The 24,836-nt window shown below is 40.4% G+C and overlaps 2 protein-coding genes across 2 annotated transcripts; both read right to left on the bottom strand.

The window, feature by feature from the left end:
• Window positions 1-1,615: 1,615 nt before the first annotated feature.
• On the bottom strand, window positions 1,616-5,244 carry cbln12 (cerebellin 12). Its single transcript, XM_037082653.1, has 4 exons — window positions 4,928-5,244; window positions 3,533-4,186; window positions 2,834-2,953; window positions 1,616-2,746 (listed from the first exon to the last, which is right to left on the bottom strand). The coding sequence occupies exons 2-4, from the start codon at window positions 3,812-3,814 to the stop codon at window positions 2,549-2,551; spliced, it is 600 nt and encodes a 199-aa protein (XP_036938548.1). The 5' UTR covers window positions 3,815-4,186; window positions 4,928-5,244; the 3' UTR covers window positions 1,616-2,548.
• Window positions 5,245-5,378: 134 nt separating this feature from the next.
• trim110 (tripartite motif containing 110) lies at window positions 5,379-13,305 on the bottom strand. The gene is made up of 8 exons (XM_037082652.1): window positions 13,188-13,305; window positions 11,696-12,229; window positions 11,512-11,607; window positions 11,056-11,289; window positions 9,263-9,285; window positions 8,863-9,008; window positions 7,213-7,484; window positions 5,379-6,380 (listed from the first exon to the last, which is right to left on the bottom strand). Exons 2-8 carry the CDS (start codon window positions 12,182-12,184, stop codon window positions 6,111-6,113), a joined length of 1,530 nt encoding a protein of 509 aa, XP_036938547.1. The 5' UTR covers window positions 12,185-12,229; window positions 13,188-13,305; the 3' UTR covers window positions 5,379-6,110.
• Between the last annotated feature and the right edge of the window lie 11,531 nt (window positions 13,306-24,836).

Below are 24,836 nucleotides of genomic sequence, written 5' to 3'. Positions count from 1 at the left end.
CAATCCGTCATATGTACGGCCGCTTCTGGGCGGGATGGGAGCCATAGTTAGGTTGAGAAAACAATAAATGCGGCCTAGCTGGGACCATTTGACTGTGTGATCTTCACCATTGCCGTTTTACTGCTATAGATGCTCGAACTAGAAAGCGCAGGCCCCCCAGAGCTGACTGAAGAAAATTAGGGGGCGTTTTAATACTCTCACAGGGTTAATGGAGTGCACAGCACAACGGGCCTGTTTGTAGACAGCACTGTCCGTTTTATCAGGGCTTTATTACATTGGCTACATCTCAGGAATCACCTTCATCTTATCTAATGTTACCGGTTTAATACTTACTAGAAATATACATCCAGACCCCAGGGGTTCATTAACGGATTACAGTGCTTCATTTTTATTTATTAGTACATTTTGATGTGTCCGAAAACAGCTTTCTTCAAGGCACCAACGTGATGACTTGTTTGCTTGCAAAGGTGATTCAATTCTTTGCGGTGTGGGTTTTGGCGCCCTCTAGTGCTGTTTGACTGAAACACGCCTTTTAGCTGTTTTATTATTTAGCTTCTCAGTTTTTTATTTTAAAAAGATGGCCAGATTAAAAAGAAAGTATATGTATAATTTGCATTGTGTGTAGTCCCAGCATGTTTGTTGTGTTATAATCTAAGTTATCACAAATAAAAAAATCTCACAACCATATTTTGATACAAGGCATCTCTTAAGGTCAGGACCTCAAGATCAGGAAATAAAGCCCATGTGAAAGCCCTTATCGTGTTAGGTGTATTGTATTGCAGTAGTGCAAATTCCAAAACAAATTTGCCATCGTAGGTATTACCATGAACCAGCTTTAAACCTCACTTCACGTCTGGGGCCTTATAAGAGCTGACGGTTTTGTGCAGTTGGTGATCCAGCTTTGATTTTCATTTCATATTTACCATTTCTGTTCTCAAAGATGTATGAGCTAGCATCTCATACAGTTGGGAAAAGGAAAAATATCGGGAGAGTTTTAGGAGAGGAACTTTCAAGGGACAATACGTTCGCAAAGTAGCCCATCCATTAAAGCTTCTTCTGTCAGTGCATTAATGTGACACAATGAATTAAAGTCTCGGTTCTCTGTCTCTAGGACTACTTATTGGCCTGTGCTAAAATCAGGAAAGAGCCATTCTGGTATAAAACAGAGAAAGAAAGAGAGATTATGGTCATGAACCTGGGAAGCGTAAGTGACTAAAAGTGACAGCACACCACACTTTATCCATGGCAGCCCTGTAGAGAGGAGCCTGCCTACTCGCCAAAGCCTCCATCTGTCTGCGGCCCTGCGAGGAGTATCCGCTATCGGCCACGCTTTGCACTCTGCCCCATGCTGGTCTGCTTGGTCCACGCCAGCACCAGCTCTGCTGGGGAGAGCTATATTTACAAACAGCTGCCGTGGCAATGGGTAGGGTACCATAGAGGATGGAGAATACTGTTTGTTATGAGCAGATTAAACTATCACACCCCCAAAATAGTACACAAACAGCTCAGTTATTTCTGTTTGCAATTCCAGCCATGTGTCATGAAATGTTGTGTCATCAAGTGTCTGTGTAAAGGAATAGTTGAGAACTCATGCAAAAGCAATTTACTGATTCAACTTCATATGATTTTTATTTTATTATTGTCTTCTCAATAGAAATTTCTATGTAAATAATTCATCTGTTGCATGAGACTAACAAGCATATAGAGGAGCATCAGTCATACGACACACAGCAGAGAAAAGGGTAAGTTTGTTTGTACGACAGGTTGCCGTGTGGAGCACAGCAGCGTTTCAAAACATTTGGAATGAAAAGTAAAAAGCGAAAAACGCGATCTTAGCACGGAAGCCCACATTGCACACGGCTACTTTATAATTTTGTCACAATTTATATATCTCTTATACAAACCCAACAGATATTTATACACAGTCACAGAGCAAATTAACTCCACAGATTATTAATTATTATTTCAGCTTCAGATTGTTTCAGCCTCTTTTTCCTGCCTTTCTTTTTGGTCTCAAGTGAGAATGATCTTAAAGGTCCAGTGTGTGGGATTCAGTGACATCTTGCATCCAAGTGGACACCCCTCGTCTCCCCCTCCCCCACAGCGGCTGCTAAGAATGCAAAAATAAACAAATAAATAAAAATGCCAAAAAACATGACAGGTCCCCCCAAGAGTCGGTGTTTGGTATGTCTGTTGCGGGCTACTGTAGAAACATGGTGGTAAAACATGGCGGACCCCGTGGAAGAGGATCCGCTCCCTCTTTAATATATATGGGACTCATTCTAAGGTAAAACAAAACATAAGGATTCTGTGTCAGGTGATTACAAACTTCTGAAAACATGCTTCTAATCATTATATTCCATTTTGTTCCTCTAAATCCCTCTAAACTCCTACACACGGGACCTTTAATTTACAGAGTCTTCATCTGATTTTTGCATAAAACACATCCTTTCATGCATCGTATAAAGAGTAAGAGATTGAAGCCTTCCTTTTCATTTTCATCCACTTTCCTCTTAACACTATAACCCGCTCTCACTCTCCACCTTCCTCACAAGGGGAAGACCAGGAACCCGGAGAAGGTGGAGTATTTCCAGCCTCCCATCAAGTTGCCTCTCTCCAGTCTGAGGTAGGCCTTGTCCCCCTTCTCCATAATCACCAGGCCGGCGTTCGTGGCGGCTTCTCTGGTCACATCCTGGTCCCCGGCGAAAGCAGATATCATCGGCCAGCCGTTCAGCATCAGGCTGACCTGAGAGAGAGTGGCGAAAGGGATTTGAGTGTGTTTGCTGATCTACTGCAAACTAAATTCACAAGCGTCGCAGCTGAGGTTTTGTACCTGGATGGTTTGTCTGTTGTAGGCTTTTACAACATGGAAGTTGAAGCTGTACACGCCTCTTCTTGGTGCCAGGAAGACGCTGCTCTCTTGGTCAAAGTGAGTACCCACGTTCACCAAAATCTGACACAAGAGCAAGGAAAGGAGGAAGGCATGATGAGATGTGATTTACACGCAATAGTGTACAGAACAGTGGGGCTGTTGTCAAAGGGTTTCCCTGCTCGCTCCAGGGTATTGTCGTGTCCATCGTTGATAGATTTCAGATATTTTGCAGATTTCTCAAAACACTGAGTCATTTCTGATTCAAAATTTTCCAAAAAAGCTCCAAATGTCTCTAAAAAATGCATCCCGGCTGCACTGTGAGTCTGCGAGTTCAGTGTTTACCGCATTAGCATTTTTCCTCACTGTCAGAACTCTAATAATATGTGCATCTTATTGGCAGAAGACTTCTGAGCGCAAAACACTTGAAATACAGCTCACAGAAGCTGTGTGGGGAAAACTGATCAGCCTTTTTTTAATGTTCTGTGGAATAGGGAGAAACTACAGTGAAGAACTTTGTTCAAAAACAGTTTGACCTATTTTGATCTCTGAACTGTGGACCATCCATCAAACAGTCCTCCTGTCATGTCAAGAATGGACTTTATTTGAACGGCACGTTGGCTTTTGTGTAACTTAAAGGCACCTAAGCAGTCTTGTACTCACATTATCGAAGTAGATGATCATGGTGCGGTTGCTCATGTCCGTTGGCTCGTGATTGGTCTGGCGGCTGGCGGAGAAGGCCACCCGGCCGGAGCCGGACCGGACCGACATGCCCAGGGCGTTACCTGCCGGCTCGGATGAAGGAGTGGAGTCACATACGACCAGACATTTCCCCTCAAGGATGATGGGCTCTGTGTCATTTTGGCCCCTCGACCCCGTGGGTCCCCAGAGCAGAAGCACAGCCAACAGTATGGGGAGGTGGAAGGTGACTGACCTGGGATTCATGACTGAATATGGGATGCTTGGTCGAAATAACTGATTGATTCTACTGAGGAGAAGTGTCACTCTGGAAAACAAACATGCTACGGTGAAACAAATTGTCTATGTGGTTTTTGGCTGGTACGCAAGTACATTAATATGCAACCAGGCAGCAAGAGATCCAAGAGAACCGAATGATATTGAGGAAAATAGTCAGAATTGTTCATTGGCCATAGCTGTCAATCGCTCCCTTTTTTCTTGTTTGTACCCACAAATCCCAAACCTCTCTGGTGTCTTTTGTGCTGTGTCAGCAGGGGCCAGAATGACAGTCACAAAGAAATCTCTTGGTGTTTTCAAGTTGATTTCTTCAGCAAAAAACCTGACAAGAAGGCAGAAGAGCTGGGGAAGGGAAGAAAAGGGGTTTGAAGAGATAAAAGCGCAGCAAAGTGAGTGAAGATCCGAGTTGAGACTTTAAGTAATAGAGTGAAGGATGAGATGATAAAAGGTGCTGAGGGCAAAAAAAAAACAAAAAAAACAGATGAGGTAAGATTCTGGAGAGGTGACAGGGAAAAGATGTCGGACCCAGAAGGGAGCGAGAAAGAGAGAGGGAGTGGGGGAACAACTCCACTGAGTGACCATCTGTCTTTTACACGTAGCCCCCCCCCTCCCTCCCAACGCTGCTCAACACGCATTCCCTCACACGGCACACGCTCGCTCGCTCTCACTTGTGCTTTTGTTTTCACACTTACGGACACAAATATAGTAGCTATGCATAAGAAAATGTCCCTCCTTCCATTATCCCTTCATCCCCCTGCAAGTTTAACAGCCTTTCTGCTGTTAAAACTATTTTAGAGTCAGAGGTGAATGAAGACATTTTATTGACTTACTTCAGGCAATGTCATCAAGTTTCAAACAATCCAGTTTTACATGACATTCATTTGTCTTTGACCACGATGAGCGACAGCATGAGCGGAAACACATTTTTTCTTTAGCTTTAATGAAACACATAAAAGAGCAGCTTTTCGGTTTCATCCAAATTATTCACCTTAAAACAAGCGTTCTAATATAGACCCAACTATTTTCACTGCACAGTACAATCCTAGTATTTAAAGTGATGGACAAAAAAAAAAAAAGGATCACCTGTTTCCGTCTGAGTAATCTTGTATTCCATATCAGGTGAAAACTGTTGTTTCCTCACAACTGGAGCGACGTAGGATGATCAGAAATCCTCCCGCTCCTCTATCACATCACTTGACAGCACGAGAGTCAGTCTGATCACAACCAAGTCAGAGTAAGCTCTAATCTCCCTCTCTCACCCTCTCTCTCTCTCTCTCTTTTTCTCCCTCTCTCCCTCGCTCTCTCTCTCTCAGCCACCCCCTTTAGCGTCTGCTTCTTTCTCACTCTCTATGTTGCATCCGCCCACTCACCTTTACAGCGAAATAAAGAAAAACAGGAGGATAATTGGGCATCTGAGCGGCTTCAAAGAGCGAGGCTGGCGAGTGAGTGGCAGTTGTGTTTCCTGATTTTTTTTTAGTATGCAATCAAATCAGGTGATTCCAGCGTGTGTGTCTTCAAGCGGAGGTGAGAAAGATCAAAAATTTCCCTTTATTATTTTCGCTTTTGCACTTTCATGGGGAAACATTTACACATCCAGTGCCACATTGTGTAGTTGGGTAGCTTCTTTCATAGAAGATACTGGATTAACAGGATATGTGCATCATCTTCAAAAGATATTATTTCAGTGGGATTTCAAACATAAACACACTTGCACCGGCCTCGTTATGATACACCTAATTTCCAAAAAACACAGATGTCATTTGGTATTCACAACTGAGGTAGGCCATAAGAGGTTCTGAAAGACGGACGGGGTAGGTTAGTTCCCAACATCACAAACATCTGAGAAAATTATTTCTGGCAAGGGTTACTAATATTTACGACCTCCTTTTTAACGTAATTGTAATAACTTCCAATCAACAGTCATCTGTATGCGTAATCACATAACAATCAAGCATCTTTCTGTCCGTTTCATTTGATGTCCTGGCAGGATCCACTCATGTTCACTTATTAAATGCTCCATTGTCAGTTTTCTCTGATGGAAAAAAAAACATTTCCATGCCAGTATCACCTGATCACACTTTTAGGAGATGCGGTGTTGTCTCTTTATTTGGCTTAGATCTGAGGGAACATCAGAGAGGCTCATGCGAAAATTTCCATCTCGGGGTCATGTGGCTCCAGAAGCACGGAAACAAATCATTGCCGCTTCTCTCATGCCATGGTTTCGTCAAAGTTATTGTTCTCTCCTCCTTGCCCCTCTCTCTCCAACTCAGACTTTGACGACAGAAATGCGGCTGTTGAGCTCAGCTTTGTAGAGTCCGAAGCCCAAGCACAGCGGGTGGGTAAACGTGGCAGAGAACGTGTGGAGGTGGGTCAGGCTGCAAGATGTTCCCACCTCGGAGAAGGTGATGGTGCCCGCGCCGTAGTCCACAGCGACGGCGACCCTGTTGCCGGTCATTTGGTAGGTCAGACGAGTCTTCCTGCGGTTGTGCCAGGCAGCCAGCTTCCTGTCATGCTGCTGCGTCAAGCTCCAAGATACCTAGAAATATACCACAGGATTTTTAATCAAGGAACATGTCTCTTTTAGTTGAAAGTAGAGATGAAAAAAAATGAGTCGATTACTTGCAGACTGGGAGAAAACTAGAGTTGTTCGTATTTTCTTTCTTAGCATGAGCAAACATCTCTAGTTCTTGACTCTCACAAATAAAGTTCTGCTGCTTTCCTCTGTTGTCTGAATAAATCACAACGTACATGAAACTTGGGAGTTAATCGTCGACTGAAGAGACAAAAAATGGGGGTGGATGAAAACATTAGATCTGTGTGGAGGGATGTGGAGGTGGTTCATCACATCAATACATGAAACAAAAAATGTGATGCCAATAAATGCCATATTTATTTTTATCTATATATCTTTTCAACTTAGCTTATACTGGTGCTCTTTTAATTACACCTTCACGTCACACTCTCTTCTTCTGCCATCCTTAAATACCCTTAACAACAGTGGATGGAAAAACACGTTCATTTTCGCTTTCTTTTGCAAAATTATGTTAAAATTTGACAACATTTGGATGGAAACATCTGCTAGTTCTGTAAGAGTGTAAAGTTGCTTCAGCCACAGATTTTCCACAAGCATAACACAAAAAAGGGTTCAGTAGTTGAGCATGTGATGACAGATTTTGATGACTGAGTTAAAGTCCAAAGGAAAAACAACCTTGTCATTTTCGCTGCAGCCAGGGAAAGGTTCATGGGAAAAGTTCTCACAGCATAGCAGTGCAAATACCACTGGCAACAAATACAGCTTCAGACTCATTCCATCCATTTATGCAAGCAACAGATAAATGTTAAAAATGTGACATATATATAACATATACCTTGTTGTTCCCAAAGGCGTTGCCTTCTTTCCCCTTCCGTCCAATACTTCTATAGCAGACGCCGATATCCCAGAATCCCTCAGCCTCCAACTCCCAGTAGTGAGTCCCAGATGAGAAGGTCTGGCAGGTGAGAACCTGCGGCCAGTGGTCGAAACGTTCGGGGTGAGCAGCACAGGGCAGACGGTTTTTCACCCGCGTCACTGAGCGAAGATCATCAGAGATGCTCAACAGAGGATGGGCTGTGTTAGTGTCCAGAGTCAAGGGGCTGGTTACTGTAAGAGAGGGGAATAAAACAACAGTGTGTTGCTGCTCATGGAGACAACAGAGTTTTCTTTCCTATTTATGAGCTGAGAAATGTTTCCAGTTCCAAACACCCACAAGTTGTTGAGATGCAACCACACATGTACACAGTTTAGTTACCACAAATAGAAGACTACTTATAGTGCTTTTATATATCAAATCAGATGATTATATAAAAATGACATGACATAACTACATAAGAATTTTTAATAATAGACCCAAAAATGTGAGTAGTTACTAAGAAATGATTGTGGAGTTCATCAGGAGCTACTTGACAATTAATTGTTAATGAGTAATATCTGCATAACAGTGGATCAAGTACTATACAGCAGATAATGCAGAGGTGTTGGAGAACAGACCAGTAGATGAATGTTAATGAATCATTAGGTAATGATTAGTTCATAAACATCTGTAAATCATCATACTGACCACTTTCTTTGAATAACAGAGAAGTAAATCGCTAGTGTGCCTTCATTACTTTAAGATAACAATATGATACACAAAAAGAGCAACTACTGATTCAGTAATTAGCAATTAATCAGTCTACGTGTTAAAAACTCAGTACTATGTTTTACTTTTTACATACACAAAAAGAGTAACTTCTGATGAATTGATAATGAGCTGTCGCCAGGTTGTTCCACTCACACAGTGATTGGTTCTTAGTTAATCAGGAACAACTTTATCAGTATGTTGATTCATATATATATTCATATATTACTGATTAATATGCATTAATTATGGTATCTCCCAGTCAGTTCTTTAGTGAATCATCATTATCTGCTATATAGTCCTCTAACAGTTATTCAGGAATGACTCATTAACGATTCATTAACTATCAGGTAGTTCCAGATTAATTGCTCACCTGTTCCTCCTGACTACTCACATCTTTACCAAGTATTACCAAATATTAAATCAAAATTTTAATTCCTACTGGCATCTGACTGGATTTCTTACCAAGAACTAGATAATCGGATCAACACCACTCTCATGTTAACACTACAAAGCTAAGCCAGGAGACAGATAATTTAGCTTAGCATAAAGGCAGCTTTAAAGCTCACTAGTTAACATGCTATATGTTATTTGTTCAATTTGTACAAAAGTCAAGGTGTGAAGATGACAAGTTGTGCTTTTACAGAGTGTTAGGTATCCGACTAGGTGTTCCCCCATTCCAGTCATTTTGCAATGCACAAGTAACCGGCTGCTGGCTGTAACTTCATATTAAATGAACAGGCATGAGAGTGGTATCAATATTCTCATCTAACTCTTGTCAAGATAACACAAGCATGTTCCCCCTAAATCTATCGAAGCATTCCTTTAAGAAAGTTAAACAAATCGGCAAACATTACTCACAAAGCTCCCGCTTGAGTTCACTGAGGCAGCGGAGGGTGGCAGTGATAAACTCGCGATACTTGTTTTCAATGTCCTCCAAGATGTGTTTCCTATCTAGACTGACGGTATCAGGGACGTAAAGTGGGCTGCTCAGCTCGGCTAGTAACCTAGAATCAAGAGCAGAAAACATATAGCAGGGGGATCTCATGTTAAGCCGTGAGCCCATATAGATTAAAAGCCTCTGCAATGAAATAAACTGCATTCATCTGTCCACTTCTTCTTCACCTTATGTCTCACTGTCTTTTCTATCCCCCACATATAACATACGAACACTGCCTACCTACCCACACACATCAACACATTTCAGGACATAGCCCAAGGATCGAACATAACACAGTGTCATGACTTGTTGTGGACTTACTTTGTGTCATCTGATTGAAAGGCCTGAGGAAAGAAGGGTGAAGGACAGTTGAGAAAAGTCTAACAAAGAATGATCCAATCTGCCCTGCTGGATGCAAAAGTAAACAACACAAGGGTGAACCTCTATTCAAACATACAGCTAACACATATGTGCTTTATATATGTCCCATATATCTTCCCACAAAAGATGAACTTGTTCAACATTCATAATAATTATTCTATTAAAATTTTCATGGCCCTGCATGGATGCTTCTAGTCACAGTATTGTTACCTCTCCAGGATGCAAGCCATAAAAAACTGATGCCTTGTGTAGCATAGTGAATGGCATATAATGCAATTTTTTTTCAGCTATATTTTCTAGAATAGGAGCTGCTTACCCAGAGGATGCTATCATACAAATGTGAGGCCAGCATACTAAATAACAAGCACATCCGGAAAGGCAAACTATACATTCTTAAATAATACGCGAGAGGAAATAAATCAAATGCAAAATACATGGATAACATTGTCACAGTGTCCTCTCATACCATCTGATAAGGGGCATTGGCTTTTAATTTTTTAATCCTTGTTGTCTTACGTTCAGTTTCTGCCAGATAAGTTGTACCACATAGGACAACATAGTATTTAGTATTTACCTAGGCCTAAGTGGGAAACCAAACCTTTAACAAACACGACTAAGAATCCGCAGATAGGCTAGCAGCTCTGGACTGAGGCCCAGCAGTGCTCTGAGTTACAGTAAATGTTAATGCAAACGTGGCAACATGCTCACAATAACAAATATAACATTTGGAGCTGTGCCATACGCCTTGAAAAGAAAATCTAAATATTTTCAGGTTATATAGCAAGGCTTCTCAAAAGCCTTTCACAAATGTAAGGACTGGGCAACAAAATGACATATATTTTTTTTTTTTTTACCAAATCCTGACTGCTGTAGAGACTATTGGTACTTTCACAGAATATTGACCCAATGACATTTCCGATCAATAATCATCAGTAATGTGGATATAATGACTAACTGGGTAAAGACAAGTATTATAACAAGTAGAATGGTCTGGTAAGTTAAAGAAATTACATCACTTTACTGTAATGGAGCCTTTCAAATCAGAAAAGACGACACTTATGACATATCAATGTATAACAATATCCAAAATCCAAAAGACAGTATATAATCCCCTATCACAATAACGATACCTGTTGTATATATTGCTGCGCCCTAGTGACAAACTGTAAAGTAGGAATAATGTTTTGCTCACATTTCAAAAGGTTATTTGTTGGATCATTTCCGCAACTGAGAACACTGCATCTTACGATACACCTGTTCCAAACCTGGGGGCCCACCAGGGGTCACCAAAGCTTCACAGGAGGTTGTGAGGCCTTACCGACTTTAACCGGTATAAGAAAACACATCTTAGCATTTCACTCATTTCTGTGGAGAAAACTGGAAGATTCTTTTTAATTTTCAAAGTTCAGATTGTCATTAAAGATGTAAACTAAAAATTACTTCACAGGATAAGGGCACAGTGAAGATCTGAATGCAAGATGCATTCACTTCACTTTCTGCTACCCAGCTTGTCTTGGATTAGAAAAGTACACAGTTTAAACAACCAAAGAGTTGATAAAACATTCGCCAAGTGTCAGGAAAAAGAAACCCTGAATGTGTATTTAAAAAAAAATAAGAAGCCTATGTATGATTGTAAAAAAAAAAAAAAAACAGACATAAAATTGTTCACAATGTTCTTTAAAATATGAGGAAGACTCATAACACAATTCCACTCCCAACAAACAGGGTCTTACCCAGATGAGCAGGAAGGGGTCTGTCTCTGCCAGCAGCGAGGCCAGATAGTGCTGGATGCTCAGCGTCTGGGTCATGTCCTCCCTCACCTTGGAGCAGTCTTCGTGCACTCGCTCTATGACCTGCTCTCTCTCCCTCCTGGTGATGTCCCTCATATCGACCACCAGCCTCCTCACCTGGACCTGCAGGTCTGAGCCCAGCCGCTCCACCTGGGTCTCATCCTGTTTCATGCAGTCCTGAAACCAGTCAGGATACATTGGCGGTTGGTACCAGATCAGTGATCAAAGCATCCGGTTAATTTGAAAAGATTCATTAGTAGAACAAGGTCAGACTGAGGGTTTTTACATGAAAAGCTTTCCAATTCAGGCTCCCTTGTGGGTCGTAACTTTGGTAGTACAGGGTGTAAAAAACATCTACTGAGAGAGTCATTATGTTGTGGTTTAAATAGATTTACTCACAGCCATGGTGGAATCAATATTCTCGTGCTCTTTGAGGATTCGCTCTCCATCTCTCAGCTTCTCCTCTGCTTTTATGAGCAGGGTCTGCAGAATGACCTGTGGAACCACACACATATGATCGACCCCACACCTGTGCATGCACATACAAACATACAAACCCACACTGTATGACCCTCCAGCTGACCTTCAGATCCTCCTCCACCTGTCTCAGCGCCTTCACTTTGTGCTGAGCATGGCCCCCCTCCAGCAGACAGTCCCCACACACGTACACCCTCTCATCGGCGCAGTAGTAGCGCAGTATCTCAGTGTGCTCTGGGCACCGTCGCTGGGAGAGGTCGCCCAGCGGATCCACCAAAAGGTGGGTGCTGAACGCAGGCCTCTCCAGATGCGGTTGGAGATGTGCTGCACACAAAGATACTTCACACCTCAGGCAGGTCTTGACAGCCAGTGCTGGCTGTCCCTCCGCTGCCTCTGGAGAGCAGCTGTCACACAGCACCTCGCCGTGCTCCTCCTGACACTGGGGGCAGACGAAGCGACTTTTGCCCTCACCCTGATCCCTCCACGCCTCGCGGATGCAGGCAGGGCAGAAGCTGTGACCACAGGGCAGAGGAAGAGCTTGGCTGAAGATGTCTCGGCACACAGAGCAGGTCAGCTCCTCCTCCAGGGACGACATCGTGACCGGATAAGGGTTCCCTTATGTGGGTGTCACACAAGGTGGCTAAGAGTGGATTTATACACAAGTGAGAAATTGAAAACATTTGACAAACTCATCACAAAATCCAGAGATGAGCTGGATGGCAGTCAGTGGGACCACAAATAAGGACAAAACATACATGCTGCTGTTACATGTGAGAAGTACAGATGCAGACAGCAGCAACAAATTATATATATGTTGTAGAAAATGTATTCCTGTAATATGTGCAGGAAATATACTTTTTAAATACATATCAGTCTAGATTGCCAGTGTATGTTTATTTATTATATGTTGTAATCATTCCTGAGGCAAAAAGCCAAGAATCTATGGACCTTCCTTATGTCAAATCATATTCTTATTATGTTAGGTAATTTCCAGTACAGTATATATCATTAGATGCGTGTTGAACTGGTGAAGTGTTGAAGTGGGAAGTCCTTGGTTCATTCCAACTGTGCACTCAGACTAGTAATCCTGTCGCCTGCTGCGCTCTATGAATAGAACACTTAACTATGTAACCACTATTACTTAGAAAATGTGCATAGGGTGGACAACAATACCAGAAACACCCCACAACCTTATGTGAGCTCGTACGCCATCACTTCAAACAATGGCCAAAACAATTACCATGAAGTTGATTCAAGACCTGTTTAAAGCATAACATTAACTTGACCACTGTTTAGTGGGACAATGTGGTGAAATTTACAATCTAATTTACTGAGTAAACAATAATTTATAGACGTCTGTGATCAATATGTGAAGAAGAATTTGACTCACGCATACTATGGATAAAGGTTAGTAACACTGACAGATAAGCGCAAGCACAGGGGATCAGGAGATCATCCTTGACAGCAGCTTGTCAGCCTGATTTAATCTACATGTGCTCTGCTTTTATTTGTTAAACTACCGACTCTTCTTCTTGTATCTCAACTAAACTCAATGAGAATATTAAATTAGCATCTAAAAGAAAAGTGGGATTTCCTACCTGTTGGCGTCCTGGTGTTTGCAGAACCAGGCCATCGGTGCGTGTGTGAAATGTGTGTGGTCAATGTGTTGACTGTGAAGGCTAATCCCAACAGATTCAGCTACCCCCAGCCGGCGCTGGACTGAGAGGTCACATGACCCTTGGGTGGGAGGAGGGCGTGAGGAAAATGATCAGGTAACTTTGAGGTCACAGTGCAATAATTAGCCTGTGCTCTGATAGGACTTGTCTTCTTTATTCCTAGTGAACACTGTTTTTATACCCTTTAAACCACTCTGATATCTGCTCATTTGTTTTTTTGTCATATTGTCATGTGACAAGTGTCTTCTTTTGGAAATGTAAGTTCATCATATATTATAACACATTGTAATATCTTAGATACAGAACAGAATAAAAACCTTCTCCCTCTGTGCTTTGGACGTGGTGCATGCTTTCATTGTGTGCAGCTGCAGCTCCACATGCACATGTTTTTGGCAGCTGGACACATGAACACTGGTTTACTGGCACTTGCTTGAGGATGTAAGTGATTGTAAAATTCAAGCTCGAGAGTTCTCACGCATGCCAGAGAGTTCAGTATTTTTCCATAGCCAACTTCAGGCCGATTCAGTCAGCATTAAATTCTCACTACGTAATGATTTATTATTATAGTGCCTCCCAGTCTGTTCACCAGGGAATCATTATCCACTATATAGTCCTGAAATCACGGTTATTCAGGAATCAATTGTTAATGAAGCATCAATGAGTGATTCCCACTGCTGTACCTTATTGTAAAAGGTTACCGTCTAATCAAATGCTACAGGTGTAGAAGGCACCACGGTAAATGGTGAATAAGGGAAGCTGCATGTACAAGTATTGGAAAAGTTTTTTTTATGAATACACTCCACAGTCACATGTCTCATTTACACAGGGTAGTGCAAGTGTCATTGGAGCCTATTTCAAGAGTGTTTAGTTTTGCCTACCTGAGAGGGAGGAGCTTGTACTTTTCCTTCAACACTTGTTTCTCATACCTTTGTAAGAGTTGAAAGGGCGAGAATCTTCAGTAAGCAGTTACACTGCCACAGGTAGAAACAGGCGTGCCAAGCGTCAAGGTTAATCAGCATCACAGAATTGCCAATTCTTCTTTTTTTTTTTTTTAAATAAGCAATAAACAATCAGGGGGCTGCACAGTGGCCCAGTGGCTAGCACTGCTGCCTCACAGCTAGAAGATCGCCGGTTCGCGTCCCAGTTGGGACGCCTGGGATCTTTCTGTGTGGAGTTTGTATGTTCTCCCTGTGCAAGCGTGGGTTTTCACAGTCCAAAAACATACTGAGGTTAACTGATTATTCTAAATTGTCTGTAGGTGTGAATGAGAGTGTGCCTGGTTGTTTGTCTCTATGTGTAGCCCTGCGATAGACTGGCGACCTGTCCAGGGTGTCCCCTGCCTTTGCCCTAAGTCAGCTGGGATAGGCTCCAGCCCCCCTGCGACCCTGCAGAGGATTAAGCGGCGTACATATAATGTGTACAATAAACAATCACACTGTTTTGTCATGGTAAAATCTCTGCAGCTGTTTCCCATGAAAAAATGAAATGTGAGAGTACTGAAGAAGATTAAGTTAAGTTAACTGCATGGTGTTTGAACATTGCATTTACTTGTTAACAATATTTACAGTTGGTTGCTAATTTGTATGTAGACTGAGCTAAAACTAATGCATAACATAACATAACATAACATAACATAACATAACATAACATAACATAACATAACATAACATAACATAACATAACATATACCAATGTTGTATTATATGAAGTCTAATACAACAGTCCTGGAATAAGGATTATAATGTTCTGTTTTTGTTGAAATTGTTTTGGGAGGTGTTGATTCAGTTGTATGATCTTTGTGGAGACATACTTATTGTGCTGTTGTGCTGTGCAATGCTGTCTTCTTAAGTTTCAAAAAAACACTGTGCACTATAACCCACATGGACTTCCAAATGTGTTAGCTCATTAATCATTTTCCTAGAGATGATCACCAGGTAAACAGTAGAAATACAGCAAAATACAGCAGAATTACAAAGTAATCTTACAGGGATGTGCAATTGTGGGTATTTGATTTGCCACCACAGTGCCATGCCAGAGATTCACATTGTTTTGGCAGCAAAGAATCATGTCAAGTTCAACTTGTTTCGCAAGACAACCATGTATATTTTTGCCATGTTGTCAACATAGCTGCGTCATGCTACTGGCCTCATTCAAAAGGGGGAAACTTTTCTCTTACACTCCAGACCTAATTTTAAAAAAAAATTCTAAGTCCAATGATTGTTTTTGAATATTGATGACAATGACAATGTGTGCTAGGTAGCAAGTTATAATCGCATGGCAGCATCTGCATCACTTAACAAAAATACAATCATCATTTTTACATAGACCTGACTCTTTGTTTCGTGTTATTTAAAACAAATAACCTTGAAATAATTTCATGTAGTAAATTCTTATTTCAACCCTGAATCATGGTTTTATGAAGTCTTTAATTTAAAGCGGCACTATGTATTTTTGGAGAAGAATTTTAGTATTTACAGTATTAATGACAATGACATATTTGAAGCTAGAAATTTATACATATCTATACAAAGTAAAACAGTATGGAACTGTGTTGTCCTTTAAGGTCAGGTTGTTCATTCTGTTTATTCAGTCATGAAAACAAAGAGAGTTAGTTTAGTTAGAAAGAGTTAGAAAGTTTCAAACGGTGTGTTTATTTGAACCAGAATTAGGCTGCTTTTGACAGAGTTTATCCCTGGAAGACAGCTGCAACATCAACATGGAGGGTGCCAGGAAAATGATGCAGGGTTGCAAAACAAGTTAAACCTGACCTGAACTGTTGCCACAAAAAAATGTGGCATCTCCAGCATGGCACTGATGTAGCCAATCAAATACCCACAGTTGCACATCTGTGTAAGATTATTTCATAACACTGTATTTCTACTGTTTGCGATGGCCTCAATAAAAAGTAATATAATTCGAGTCCAATCAAGTCAAGATGAGTTGTAAAATTCCTGTCAGTGTCATTATAAACTGCTGTGCAGTGTTTCTGTGCCTGATAAGCCCTCAATCGTCTGTATATTAGGCAACACACACTGTTTAATTGTGAAGTAACGTTGTTTTAACAAAGGGCTTTTTTCAGTCTTAACACCTGTATTGGGTCTTATGCAATGTGTAGCAGATCTGTCAGACTGTATTTGGGCAGAGCGCTAACATACTCTTTATAAGCAGAGACAACGTTCACGATGCTCACCATCTTACTTTATTGTGTTTGCATTTTTACTTTGGCAAATTGTAAAGTGCAGCTGAGGCTGATTGGAATGTCATTAGTTCAGCTGGTATTTATAAGTGTTAAGCGTTGGACAAACTGAAATTGGACTAGGTAATTGTTAACAAAAACTGAAATGGAAGTGATTATTATTTCTCTGAAGGGGCAAACCATCAAGTAGTTGCCGCAACATTTCACTAAAAAAACACAAATGCCAACCTTACAATGACATTACAGGAAAAGTCAGAAGGATACATCATCTGGGAACAACGAATGCCTGCATCAAATGTAATGTCAATATATACAATGAATATAAAAATATTTTCAATGATGCTTGAAGATGTTGACCTGCTGGTTGGCGGTACTCAGGGGGTCACCATAGTCAGGGAAATTTGTCCTCTGGAGACAATGAATGGCCCCCCACAATTTCATAGTACTCCATCCAACTGGCATTGACTGACCAATAAACATTGCTATCCATAAAAATCACAGCTATGAGTTCCCATCAGGATTGTTTAAGCAGACCCATTAAGCCTTAGCTTCAGCCCACACATACTCAGTCTGTTGGAAATCCTTATGCTACGTTACATTGTTTACTAATATTTGGAGTAATCATCAAGTTATTTACAGGAAAAATAGTACTTCCCATTTGTTTAATATTTTTTTCTTGCTTCCTCCTGACAGAACCTGGGAACACAAACTGTCTCAAAGACATCTGCATTGTCCTTCTGGGAAGGAAATACTGTGGTAAAGATGAAACAGTAAACACCATACTTGGATGCAAGGGCACTGACACAGAAGATGAGATTGTAGGAAACACAGTGAGACACGGAGAGGTGGCAGGAAGATGGAGGGTTACCCTCGTGAAGACACCTGGATGGTGGACGACCTTCCGCCCTGATGAGACCATGGAGCTGGTGAAGATGTTGTTGATTCAAAGCGTGTCCCTATGTGCCCCAGGACCTCACGCCTTCCTGCTGGTTGTTGATTTGGATAGCATACTTGAGGAAAAAAGTGGGAGGTCAATAGAGGGGCACTTGGAGCTTCTGTGCGATACATTTTGGAATCACACCCTTGTTCTGCTGAAGTATGGCACTTGGAAGGAGACATACTCCACTGTTGGAGATTACATGGAAAAGAGAGGGAAGGTTCTGCGCAGGATTGTGGAGAAATGCGGTCGAAGAAGCCGCATACTCAACAACAACAATAATGGTTCAAGAGTACAGGTGATAGCGCTGCTTCAGAAAGTGGAGAAAATGGTGGCTGCAAATGGTGGAAAACTGTTTGAACTGGATGCTGCAGTTGCACAAGATGTGGAGAGAAGACTGGAAGATGTGAATGAGAGAGTAAAGGAGAGAGAATCAAGGGTCAAAGCTGAGAGAGACGCTCTCAGGGAAACCTACAAAGGTAGGCTATCAAATAATCTGTTTCTCCATCCATGACCATGGATAATTATGGATTGTAACCATGTTCTTTATTGTTTTCTCTTCGTCTCTCTGCCAGATGAGGTTTATCATCTAGCCGAGATAAGGCTTCTTCTCACTGGCTCATTCCTGTCTGGGAAAACCACGATAGGAGACACCATGCCTTACAGTGCTAAATTAAACACTCTTAGTTTTTTGTTTCTCATTTTGGAAACATATTTATTTAATAATTTGAGCCAGTGGCAATGCCACTCTGTTAGTCAGTCCATCACTTAAATCCAACAGAAATAGATGGACAACTTCTGTATTGGATTGCCTTGAACATTTTTGACATATGTGGTGCCCAGAGGATAAATCCTTAAGGGTTTTGTGATCCCTTGACTTTTCCTCTAGTGCCACCATAATGTTGTCTTTTGAACTGTAATAACTTGATGATGATGATGACCTGACATACCCCCTAGCCCCATTATCAGATCAATACTATGTTTTTTGACTAAATACCCACAACACTAATAATATTCCAATCAGCATTTTGTGATTGCTACCAATAATCAAATATTAGCATGTATAAACCCTAAACTAACAACCTAACAGGCATCACTTCTTAATCAATCAGCATACCTCGAAGTATTTCACTTCTGAGCATATGAGCACCAGGCAGACATCTTGTATAGAAAGACTTATTGAAATAGGACAAATCATTACCATGCCACTCTGCATTGGTTATATGAAAATTCTACAAGTTATTCATTTAAAAACCATGTGTTATTGTGTGTGCTTTGTTTCTACAATATTTCACTAGTGTCTGATGAAGAGCTTGAGTCCAGTGAGAAGAAGGTCTCTACATGGCTGAGGGAGCACCTTGAGGGAGACAGTTCATTGGGGTATCAATCTGATGTTGAGTCATCATTGAGCTATCAGTAGTATGAGCTGTTGAATATCAAGACTGTAACATTTAATGCTTTAGAGTCAGGTTAGACTGTGATGTTATTTTGGCAAAGATGTGAAATACTGTGAAATACGTCCTTGTGCTCAGATGTAATTTTACTGGATAAGCCTAGCAAATGCTAATGCAGTTTAACAATGCAGTTATTTTTAAGTGTTATTCCTTTCATATTGTATATATAAACTATATCATTTATCTTTGGTATAATTAAATGTTTCGTTGCATTTGAATTGGTGAACCTTCAGTGTATTAATGTGTCTCTGGAAATGCTTCTGTTTAAAAGAACACTTGTGATATTTTGGGCAAGTTTGCTATTTGCTTTCATGAAAAGTTTGATGCCACTGTCATGTCTGTCCGTTAAATGTGAAGCAGCCGTTTAGCTTAGATTATCATCACGACTGGAAGCAGGGAGATACAGCTAGATTTGTCCAGCAGTAAAAACAAAAAATGGCACAGTAAAAACTTTTTTCAATACTTAAAGTTTGACATTTGTGTGGATTAAAAAAACAAGCTATAGTGTGTTGTTGTAGAGGTGCTGGTAGGCAGATTTTGTTACTTTTGGCCGGACCCAGGCTTGCTATTTCCCCCTGCTTCCACTGTTTATGCTTAGCTAAACTAATCATATAAACATTTATACCACTGTCTTTTAAAAATGGACTAATGAAATGTTACAGTGAGCTGTACATAGGAGAAAAAAACATGTTTTACCTAAACCAATGCAGAAACTCATTAATGTGTACTGTGGGGTTAAATTGTACAACACATGTAACAGACCCAAAGGCCCTCCTGAGGCAGATATGTCACACTGAAAATCAACAAAGTGTTATCTAGTTGACTGTTAGTTGAGACTATTATACAGTTAATTTGAAATGTATTATACTGTACATTATTCTTACAATGCGATGTAACAATGTAGCAACTATAATTACCTCTGCCAAGGAGGTAATGTTAATTTATTGTTTGGTTGGTTTGTTAACAGGATAACACAAAAACTACTGTACAGATTTCCACAACACTTGGATGGAGGATGGGTCTTGCCCCAGAATAAGACCCCGTTAACTTTTGGTGCAAATCCAGATGAGGGAACGGATCCAGCAATTCTTTTTCTCGCTGTCTTAAACATTAAGATGAATTCTGAATTCTGAATGAAGCTGTTTAAACATTCAAAGTCAAACTTAAGTGTCTGACTTGGACAAAGAACAGAAATATTTGTGCTCGATCATCAGTTCATTATCATTTAGGACTCTTTCACTTGACTTGTGATTATCATAACACTGAAACGTATTTATTGTTGAAAGAAAAAACACTATAGGTTCCAGTGACTTTGTCCAGGATGCCACAGTCTCCGGTATGTGCTGTGGTTTGCTTTGCTCTTTACATTCCACAATTTTCGCCTCTCACACTCATGTAAACAGAAGAATGTAGGAAATGTTTTTTCATCTTTCAGCTGATTTGACTCCAGCTAACTCTTATAATGAAGAACTACACAATAATGATTTCAGATTATTTTTTTTTTATTGGCAATTGAACCATTAAGAGTAACAAACGTACAAAAAGTCGGGGACGGTAGTTTAAACTGTTTTGAGTTTTTGCAAACATGTTCACTCGTCACGTAACAGATCCACTCAGACCTAAATGCATCAGGCAGCCAGACGCACAACTCCATTTGGACATCCACACTCAAACATCACCCACACAAGCATCATTAGTTCATGTCTCTGAGAAGAACAGTCTTCTCCAGAATGACGGCTCAGGGGCACGTGCGAGCCTTTCTCTTTCACACTCTGAAATCAAAGCGACTTCTTCCTCTTCTAATTCCGCTAGCCGCTTACACACCGCTTCCTTCTCCTTCATCTGTTCAAATATGTTCACGATCACTGACCTCCAAGCCTGTAATTTCTTGCGCTTGTGCTCACATTTATCCAAGTCCTGCAGGTGCTTTCTGTTGATCAGCTTCAGCCTGAGGGTTTCAAGACTGAGGGCTTTCAGTTTCTGGCATTTGTCCTTTAGCTTTCGGTTTTCCTCTGCGGCTATCCTGTTTTTTTTCCAAAGAAGAGAACATAGGCATGGCGCTGGGACTATGCGTGCACTTGTCCTCTCGAACTCCAGTTGAAGCTCTTTTATTTCTTGGGACAACAGCTTTACGCGTTGGACACAGGACTCTCTCTCTTCCACCCAGGCCTGATGTACTCTCTCATTTAGCTCCATCGAATCAAATAAGAATAACCTAAGCTCCTCAGTCTGCCATGTTGATGACATTCTTGTCAAGCGAGATGACTCCCCGATTTCTGAACCTGCGCTCTGTGTATCTCCTTGTTGGTGCAAGTCACTATTTTCATCTAAGAGGCTCTCCCCCTGGCTGGTCTGGCCCTTGCTGTCGCAAGCTTGGCTGGGCACCTGGTTGTTTTCCTGGCTGCTCATGTCCCCGCGTTTGTTTAAGTCGGTCAGTGAAACTGTTCCTTCCTCACAGGGCTCATTTTCTCTGTCCTTTCGCTCCTCCGGATCGCCTAAGGATTCCGTAAGCACTTCTATCTGCTCTGTCGATGACATACTCACTAAGTGAAATGACCCCCAGATTTCTGAACCTGTGCTCTGTGGATCACCTTCTTGGTGCAAGTCACTATTTTCAGGCAAGAGGCTCTCCTCCTGGCTGATTCGGCTCTGGCTGGCGCTAGCTTGGCTATTTTCCTGGCTGTCTGTGTTCATGTCTCGTCGTTTGAACAAATGAAACACGTTCAGTATTTGGTGATGCTACGAAGCACCCTTTGATCTCTTAGAATTTTGCTGGACATTCCAAAAGGTAAAAAAAAGCTCTGATGTTTTATAATGTTGCTGTATGTCCAGCAACATTCTAAGATCAATGACATTATCTATGACATCATTTATGATAGAATTTTTTAAACTACATTTAAAAAAAAACAACAACATCCTGCAGGTGAAAACATAATGTTTCCTATGATGCTGCTTCATAAAAAAGCATTGAAATTACTAAACAATGGGGGCTTTTATTGTGAAGCAAAATTAAAAAAAAAAAAAAATGTATTCATTTAAGTTGTGAATGCTGTAGGCTGATGGTCGCGTTAGCTGTTACAAGTCATTTATAATCATCAGAGGAATCACAAGACTGTTTCATAAGCACTTAAAAGTTCCTCATAATCATTTTAAGACCAAGAGTCTGTAAGAGTCTATAAAGAAATATGTTAAAGCAGCTAATGCATATAGTATCACTTATTTCACAAGTTAAAGATCACTCTTGTCTATTTCGATTTATTCCTTTTACTTACTGAGGTGAAGATGACTTTAGGAGATACAAGTGTTTAATAACATTATCAGAGATTTCATTATCAATAAGTACAATTAATCAACTAATATCTCCTCATGTCTAAATGTATTCATTTATAATACAAAGACGATTATTGTATGGAAATAGTTCATGACGACATTAACATCTGCCTCCTTTTAATGAAATCATTCCCTCTGTGCTGTTTGTATGTTCCCTCAGCTGCTGCAACTGGCTGACCCCAAACGCCGTCCAGAGAGGTGAAAAGGGGAGCTGAGTGTCCTCGTGCCAGCGTACAGCACCGGGACCCCTGCCACGCAACACAACGTGGAAGACTGAGATTTAGTTTTCGAGCAGGGCTTCCAGTGTTTCCATGACGATGAAGTAGAAATGCTACCTCCCTAAAGTTTTATTCAAAACTTCAGAATTCTTACATATAATACTTTTAGCCGCATTTAATATAGAAATGTATTTCCTAAAGGGGAATAACATTGGTAGAAAAACTATGACTTCACTATTTAATGCTTAAGTCCATTACAAAATGACCTAAAAGACTTATAAAATTGTTTTGTTCCCCCCTGATTTTCAGTTTTCACAATGCCACTGTGAATGCTTTGGTAAATAAAGATAATATGATTATATTACATACGTCATGTAACATACTGATATCAAAGCTTATTTCATGGACTGTATGTAACATGACCCAGTATCCTGACATCATTAACCCTCAGTGATTTTAGGTTAACATAAAGCTTCTGAAATACTGAATTCAGTGCAGGTGTCACAATATGAAACCAACAGCTGATATTTTGACTTCAGCCCATGTTCCAGATTTGAGCTCCTACATGTCTAACAGATCTGAGCAGAGATTTAAGACCATTTCATTGTGGAGAGTGGAAGCTAAATAAAAATGTAATTCATAATGTGTGTACATGAGACTTACACTTCCAGTACTAACAGACCTTTCTGATCTTTCTGTCACATCCAGCTGATTGGTAATCTCATGTCTCTCAGACAGACAGTCAGATAGATGTTGCCATTAATAAGGCCCAAAATAATGGGGAAGTATATAAATTTTACTCCCAAGTAATTTAAAACAATGTTATGCAATAATGTTCATTATTATTGTAACATTAGTTGTCCTTGAACTTGAGAGTTGACAAGTAACAGAACATTTGATGGCATGTTTGGAAAACACTGGATGTTAATTCAACACGTTTTCTCCGGGTACATTGATTAAAAGTGATTTTAATGTAGTAAAAGAATGTGTAGAATACATAAACAATGGTGTAGTGGTTTGAAAACAGTTATTTTTGTTTGAGTGTATCAGTTTTGTCACATCAGGTTGAAATTTTCAGGAAAAAAGGGGCAAGTGGTTCATAAAAAGCTTAAGAATGTATATTTTGTATATTTTTTCAACATCTTAGTTTATTTCTCAGGAAATAATGTATGGATCCTTATAGAAAAAAAAAATCAGGTGTATTTAGGTGGCTGGCATCTATAGTGAGTACAGTCTGATTTAGATCCACATGAAACTATGGATTTATCGGATTCAGATTTTTCATATGCTAATAGAGTTGGCATGATTGAATTAAACAGCTTTCTTGACCTGGTATGGCAAGTAGTTTTAATGTTAACTAAGTCTTTTCTATGTATGCTGTGTAAAGCTACAATTTGAAAATTACATTTGAAACTGACTTGTGGTCTGGTGTTCAGCAAAAATGACATGCCTTAATGTATTATGCAGCATTTCTGTGTAGAAGCATGTAAATGGTTAATTGTTCGTGTTGACAAAATTGGCCAAATACAGCGCGCAGTTAAGTTTTCTCTTGTGTCGAGTTGTGCTAGTCATGCATGTGTGTATCATTCAGACTACTGCTCTGTCTTTCTGCATCACTTGCTCACCTGTTTGGATTGTTTTGCATCTCATCTTCATGGAAGAAGTGTAATATCAACAATGCGTCTGTTTTTTGTAACACATAATAAAATAGAAATTTGACTTCCTAAACATATCATATCGTAAAATTTTCCAAGAGGGATGCTCTTGGTTTGCATAATTCTTCTTCCATGTAATGGGCTGGTCAAAGTTCACTAAACCTCTGCCTGATCGATGAAATGACAGTGAGTAACTTCTCTGCTGTGATGGAAGGCAGAGGTGGGAATAATGCAGTGAAACAAAGATGCAATGGTGAGTTATTCAATTAAAAAACAATTCTACTTCTGATTCATCATCTTGGCAGTTTCCTAGTTTGTAATATCGTAGACTTAGACTTTCTTTTATTGCCATTCGAATTTCACTTTACGGTGCAATGGGAACAAAATTTCGTTTCTAGAGCTCAGAATAGTGCAGGATAAAAAAACAACATATCAGCATATAACTGGTGTTGTATCATTTAAATGCGTATAGAAGAGATCGATATTTGGCCTGAGAGCTATTCATATGTATATAAAGGCTAATAAATGTTGTTGGCGTCTTCATTTAATACTTCTGTGCGCATGGCGTGGAATTCAGCTTCATGGGTCTTTGTAGATTTTTTTTGTTTTTGTCAGGATGTTCATAGGAAGTGACACAGAGTTTAATGTCTGATGAGCACAACTCTCCGCTGAGATCAGTCATTCACCCTCCCCATGAAGTGGCACTGTTAAACAGGAAACAGGAACAAATACAGCTTCACTGCAATACTGCAGAGCTGAAAGCATCGTCTGTACTCTACGG

Source organism: Acanthopagrus latus, chromosome 21 (assembly GCF_904848185.1).
Source record: "Acanthopagrus latus isolate v.2019 chromosome 21, fAcaLat1.1, whole genome shotgun sequence".
Classification (NCBI taxonomy): domain Eukaryota; kingdom Metazoa; phylum Chordata; class Actinopteri; order Spariformes; family Sparidae; genus Acanthopagrus; species Acanthopagrus latus.
Note: the sequence above shows the minus strand (reverse complement) of the source record. Positions and strands in the feature narration are given on the sequence as shown.

What these genes read in the sequence shown, in the direction of transcription:
- cbln12 (XM_037082653.1), bottom strand. Translation starts at nt 3,814, where the DNA reads ATGAATCCCAGGTCAGTCACCTTCCACCTCCCCATACTGTTGGCTGTG. An exon ending in TGATCATCTACTTCGATAAT is followed by an intron (nt 2,954 to 3,532) that starts GTGAGTACAAGA and finishes CTCTTGTGTCAG; the next exon opens with ATTTTGGTGAACGTGGGTAC. An exon ending in ACAACAGACAAACCATCCAG is followed by an intron (nt 2,747 to 2,833) that starts GTACAAAACCTC and finishes ACTCTCTCTCAG; the next exon opens with GTCAGCCTGATGCTGAACGG.
- trim110 (XM_037082652.1), bottom strand. Translation starts at nt 12,184, where the DNA reads ATGTCGTCCCTGGAGGAGGAGCTGACCTGCTCTGTGTGCCGAGACATC. An exon ending in ATATTGATTCCACCATGGCT is followed by an intron (nt 11,290 to 11,511) that starts GTGAGTAAATCT and finishes GACTGGTTTCAG; the next exon opens with GACTGCATGAAACAGGATGA. An exon ending in TTTCAATCAGATGACACAAA is followed by an intron (nt 9,009 to 9,262) that starts GTAAGTCCACAA and finishes TCTTGATTCTAG; the next exon opens with GTTACTAGCCGAGCTGAGCA.